Raw genomic sequence first — 5987 nt, 5'->3', positions numbered from 1 at the left:
ATCGGTCAGGATTTTCTCCCCGTCAAGGCTTCAGAGATAAATTCCTCACAGAGTGGGGATTATTCTCATTTTTTTATTAGCTGCCATCATTTAGAAATCACGACTGATCGCATCGCTGCCTAGAGCAGCGGTTCTCAACCTGTGGGTCGCGACCCCTTTGGCGGTTGAACAACCCTTTCACAGGGGTCGCCTAAGACCATGCTGCATATCAGATATTTACATGACGATTCATAACAGTAGCAACATGACAGTTATGAAGTAGCAACGAAAATAATTTTATGGTTGGGTCACACCATGAGGAACTGTATTTAAAGGGCCAGAAGGTTGAGAACCTCTGGCCTAGAGTAAGCATCTCTGAACAGTGGGGCCTGGCAGTGCTGGGCCTGCCCGCCTGGCACCCTCAAAGGGTGAATCCTCGGTTTACCTGCCTGGCTCCTGTGGGGAACACGGGTTTGAGCTCCCTACCCTGGCCTTTGGGGACCCAGAGAGGACCTCGGTCTACGGAGGGACACAATTAGATTTGTGCCACGGCAGGTCCAGCGGATGCTGATTCATAGAGTGACAGGACGCGGATGAGGAGGAGGAGGAAGAGAAGAGAGGGAAAGAATGGCTGAGAGTGACTGGGCTTCTACGAGGCTTTCCACCCATTAACCCAAGTTGTTCTCACCAGAACCTGAGGAGGTTGGTGTGCTGTCGCCCCCATTTCTCAGATGAGGACATTGAGGCCCAGAGAGGTGAGGTCACACACCTAACGTCACACAGCTGGTCAGTGGCAGAGCCGGGTAGTCGGGACCTGGAACCCCCAGCCCTGGCGAGATGGTGTGGGAGAGTCTCCCTCGGCCTCTCCTCCTGGAAGGCTGTCCGGTTTGGAGGGTGACACTGTGCCCCACGCCTGGTCCTGGCCCAGACATGAATGCCACATGTGTTTCCCGAGCTTTCTCAGGAGGGCAGAGGCATCAAGAGCCGGGTCAGGTGGCTTGGCGGCAGTCCCAGGCTCAGCCTCCCCTGCTGCTCACGGCAGACCCCGCCTGCACCGTGAGAACCAGGGTGCCCCCAAGAAGGAGAAAATGGACCCAGGCGGGTCTCCTGCCACACCTGCCAAGGCTCCACCTGCCCCACACTCGCCACGCCCAGCCCTCCCAGCGCAGCTGATTTGCAAAAGAGAAAATAAAGCACGCACACAAGTAGTGACCAACCCCCTGCGTCGCTAGCATCGGGTGATGTTTGGTCAAGAGCTTCCTCCCTCTCCATGAGCCGCGGGACACTCCCAACATCCATCCGCCAGCTGCTGCGGGCTCAGGTGGCTGATCACAAGTTCAGCCCCGGGGCAGACCCCACCCCCAGGGAAGGCACTGCCGGATCCCAGGAGGCCAGCGCTGGGATCTGCCAGCCGGCCGGGGCTCGGCCGCCCTCTGCCAGCTCAAAGTCACCTTTGCTCCAACTCCTCAGCTGGCCAGAGCCGGCCCCGAACCCCCTCCGCTCAGCTCAGCAGGAACCAGGAGCCGGCCCCCATTGGGCAATTATTAATCAGATTCTTGACATTCCTCCGCCCCAGGTTGGCTTGGGAAACATGCTCCCTGAAGGAGGAGGAGGAGCTGCGGCCCAGGACTGGCATTTGGACATGCAGCTGACGGGCAAGGTGGTGCTGTCCGCGGCCACCCTGCTCCTGCTGACCGCAGCCTACCGCCTGTACAAGTCAAGGCCTGCCCGAGCCCCGCTGTGGGGCAGGAGCACCAAGGCCAAGGCCGAGGAGGAGGCAGAAGGCTCCGGGCAGCCGGAAGCCCAGGGGGCTGCTCCCGGGGCACCCCATCGGGGCCTGAGATGTCGGAGCGGAAACAAGGGGCCTGGAGTACTGTTGGGCGGCAGCTGGGAGAATCCGGGGGGCTCCCAGGTCCTGGGAACCCCTTCCAGCAACTTGGAAGCCGGAGAGACTTGGAAGCCTGAGAGGAAAGGAGCTGGTGAGGACGAGAGTTGGCGGTGCCTGGAGTCCGGCCTGGCACCTCCTCGCTGCGGTGGCCAGGACGCCGGAACAGCTGCTGGCGGTAAGCCCGAACTGCCCCACCGCCCCCCTCTGGGCAGTGAACCCAAAAGCTCCCCAGCTGTCCTGGCTGCGGTGGACGGCAGCGGCGTGGGGGGTGGGCCAGCTCCGTGGCAGGACGGCGGGCTCCCTGAGCAGCCAGGGGCTGGGGAGCAGGCGTCCCCCCTCCAGCCCTGGATGGCCCACTGGGAAGGCAAGACTGAAATGAGCCAGAGCTGGGTCCTCACCCACGTGCTGGAGGCCTGCAGGGAAGAGGTGGGGGCCCTCCGGGCCGCCTCCAACATGGGCCTGGCCCTGCATCAGCAGGAGGGGGCCACCAACGCCTCCTACACCTTCTCCTCGGTGGCCCGGGTTCGAGTAGAGGAGAGTCTCCTACAGGAGAAGGTGGCGGGGATGCGGCCCAGGCTGCAGGGCAAGGTGTACGAGTACTACGTGGAATCTACCTCCCAGGCCACCTCCAGAGGCAGGCTGGCCCCCAGGACCGCGGCCCTGGCGAAGGCGCCACCTCCTCTGCCAGGCCCCCTGGGAACAGGGACAGTCCCCAGAGGCCTTGACGATGACAGAGAAGGGGGAGCCGATCCAGCCGCCTCCCCCCAGCCGGTGCTGCCCCCCACGGGGGGCTTCAGCAGGAAGGAGAGCCTCCTTCAGATCGCGGACAACCCCGAGTTCCAGCTGCAGCTCCATGGTTTCGAGAGCCCCACTCCATCCGGCACAGACCAGACCGCCCCATCCAGCCCCCCCATATCCGAGGAGCCTCTGGAGTCCAGCGCAGCCGGGAGCAGCGGGGACCCCCACCTGGAGCTCGTGGCCAGGACCAACTTCTTCCACCTCCCTCTCACCCCAGGGTCAGCCCCTGATGTCCGCCTGGACCTGGGCAACTGCTATGAGGTGTTGACCTTGGCCAAGAGGCAGAATCTGGAGGCGCTGAAGGAGGCTGCCTACAAGGTGATGAGTGACAACTACCTCCAGGTCCTGCGCAGCCCGGACATCTACGGGCGCCTGAGTGGGGCCGAGCGGGACCTGGTCCTCCAGAGGCGGCTCAGGGGCCGCAAGCACCTGGTGGTGGCCGACGTGTGCCCCCAGGAAGACGCTGGCCGCCTCTGTTGCTATGACGATGAGCAGGACGCCTGGCACCTGCTGGCCCCTCTGCCCCCGGAGGCTGTGTCCCGCGGCTGTGCCATCTGCAGTCTCTTCAATTATGTGTTCGTGGTGTCCGGGTGCCAGGGGTCCGGGTGCCGGCCCTCCAGCCGGGTCTTCTGCTACAACCCTCTGACGGGCATCTGGAGCGAGGTGTGCCCGCTGAACCAAGCCCGGCCGCACTGCCGGCTGGTGGCCCTGGACGGCTACCTGTACGCCATCGGGGGCGAGTGTCTGAACACAGTGGAGCGCTACGACCCTCGCATGGACCGCTGGGCCTTCGCCCCTCCCCTCCCCAACGACACCTTCGCCCTGGCGCACACGGCCGTGGCGTGCGCCGGGGACATCTTCGTCACGGGCGGCACGCTGCGCTACCTGCTGCTCCGCTTCTCGGCCCCGGAGCAGCGCTGGCAGGTCGGGCCCACGGGGGGCGGCAAGGACCGCACGGCCGAGATGGTGGCGGTCGACGGCTTCCTCTACCGCTTCGACCTCAACCGCAGCCTGGGCATCAGCGTGTACCGCTGCAGCGCCAGTGCCCGTCTCTGGTACGAGTGCGCCACGTACCGGACGCCCTACCCGGATGCCTTCCAGTGCGCCGTGGTGGGCGGCCTCGTCTACTGCGTGGGGCGCCGGCGCACGCTCCTCTTCCTGGCTGACAACATCTCGCCCAGGTTTGTGCCCAAGGAGCTGCGCAGCTTCCCCTCCCCGCAGGGCACCCTCCTGCCCACGGTCCTGACCTTGCCCAGCCTCCATGTGCCTCAGACCAGGGTCTAGCTGCCCCTCTGCTGGGCTCCTCCTGCCAAGCCGGAGGCAAAGAGCACCCCCTGCCCACCGCTCCATGGGCCGTTTCTGGGAGGCCAGGCGGCCAGGAGCTGGGCTGCAGAAGGTGAAGTCCAGTCCTACCTCTGTCAGTGGCTGGGCTCCCAGATGCTTTGGTGCCAGCGGGCTGCAGAGGGCGATGGTGAGATAGAGCTAGAGGGCCTGGTGCTCCAGGGCTGAGGGCAGCCACATCTCCCGGGATGGCTTCCAGTCTGAATTGGGGGGATAGAGGTGGGGGGGCTCCAGGACCCTAGCAAACTTTAGGGGCACAGCTTTATCACAACCACGATTCAGGTGCCAGTTGACCCCCAGTGACCCCTCAAGCTGAGCCCGGGCCTCGTTACCGGCTAGAGCAGGTGTGCTCCTCTCTCTGGAGCTGGGCCACCGAGATAGGAGGAGAGGGCTCAGGGGGCCTGCAACGACTACCTGGGGGCATGATGGTCAGGTTCAGTTACAGAAGCAGAGGCCAGGACTATTCCTGTGCTGGAGGCGCCTGCCCGACAGGAGAATGGGCAATTCTGAAAAAGATACATAAGTAAATAGAAGCCATGCCGGATTCGAGCCACCGAGACAGCTAAGCAGGCGAGCGGGATAGTGTGAGCAGGCCTTCCTGATCAGATACACTGAGCAGAGACCTGAGTGCAAATCCGGGGGCCTGCAATGGTGGCTCAGGGCCCGGGAAGCCTGGCCTCGCACCTGGAGCCTTTGTCACATGGGCGGGAGAGGCGGGTCCGCCTCCTAGGAGCTCCATCTGGGAGCCCAGCTATTCTGCTGCAGCCCCTCACCTAACGGAGAGAATCCTGTCCCGCTGACATTTATAAGAGAGGTTCCTTGCATGGGTAGAAACTGCTTTCCCAAGAGAAAAGCCGTGTTCGCACATTCAGAGAGGAGAGTCCAAATAATCACCAGGACATCCCGGCCGCCGTGGCTAGGTGTGTGGCTGGGTGTCAGGCGGCCCACGTGACACCATGGGCTCAGGGTCAAGGGTTTCCATCTGACCTTGGTGAGTAGCGGGTCTGCCCACCTGCGGCCCTCAGCCTCAGAGTGGCCTGTTTGTCAAAGAAAGCTTATCCCTGGGCCATCTGCTTTCCAATAAGAGTTCTTTCTTCTTCAGGGGAAAAAAAAAAAAAAAAGAATGTTAAGTTTGGGTTGCTTTTTACATTAGGCCAACCATGCCGTTATAGAAAAATTGGAAAAGAGAGAAAAGTATGAAAAAATTTCCCCAATGAACCCCTGCTGCGACGCGGGTCTCTCCGGCCTGTCCCTTCTGCGTGTGATTTCGGGCGGGCTTGATTCTGGCCTAGGTGTGATTATGCTGAATTTACAATTCGGTCCTGCTTCCTTTTGGCACCTCACTTTTGACAATAAGCATTTTCCCGTGTTATTACAAACGCTCGGTAAACATCATTTCCATCGTTGCACAATATTCCACCCACTGGCTGCACCACGGTTTATTTAAGATCCCTCCCCCACCCGCCTCCCCCGTTGGGCTTGTAGATTTTTTTTTCTGTTGGTTTCTTTTTCCATCATAAATAAAACGCCCCTTGTTTTCCTGTTCCTCTCTGTCTGGGCCTTCATCAATATTTACAAGAGAAAGCCCAGCCTAGGTCGTGTCCAGAATAGCAGAGTTGTTAAAGCAGGGCTGGGGCCTGGGCCCCGCTCGGACTGCAGGGTGCAGGGCTGCCCTTGGCAATGCCCAGCCGGAAAGGAGACTGTCTGGAGGGGCCATGCCAGGTGCCCCACCCTGAGTTGTCCCTGGAGCCATAAGAGGGAGCCCCTGAACTGCACATGCAGGCGCTGGACGAGATGCTTCCTGCATATCATCGCACTGACCCTCACAACAATCCCATTGTACAGGTGAGAAAACTGAGGCCCAGAGGGTTCTAAAGAACTTGCCTTCATGGCAAAGTTCAAAGACCCTCAGTTGCCTTAAAAGCACACTGGAACCGGGCCTACTCCCAACATGGTGTCTTTCCATTCCCCTCGCAGGGGG

The 5987-nt window shown here is 61.3% G+C and overlaps 1 protein-coding gene across 1 annotated transcript; it reads left to right on the top strand.

The window, feature by feature from the left end:
• The first annotated feature begins 1277 nt into the window (after positions 1–1277).
• On the top strand, positions 1278–5551 carry KLHDC7A (kelch domain containing 7A). Its single transcript, XM_059691025.1, has one exon. It carries the CDS (start codon positions 1571–1573, stop codon positions 3947–3949), a length of 2379 nt encoding a protein of 792 aa, XP_059547008.1. The 5' UTR covers positions 1278–1570; the 3' UTR covers positions 3950–5551.
• Positions 5552–5987: the final 436 nt, after the last annotated feature.

The sequence above is a fragment of the Myotis daubentonii genome, chromosome 3 (assembly GCF_963259705.1).
Source record: "Myotis daubentonii chromosome 3, mMyoDau2.1, whole genome shotgun sequence".
NCBI classification, from domain to species: Eukaryota; Metazoa; Chordata; class Mammalia; order Chiroptera; family Vespertilionidae; genus Myotis; species Myotis daubentonii.
This window is presented reverse-complemented; position numbering and strand designations above follow the sequence as displayed.

Excerpts from the sequence above, each read along its gene's own strand:
- KLHDC7A (XM_059691025.1), top strand. The coding sequence starts at position 1,571 with ATGCTCCCTGAAGGAGGAGGAGGAGCTGCGGCCCAGGACTGGCATTTG.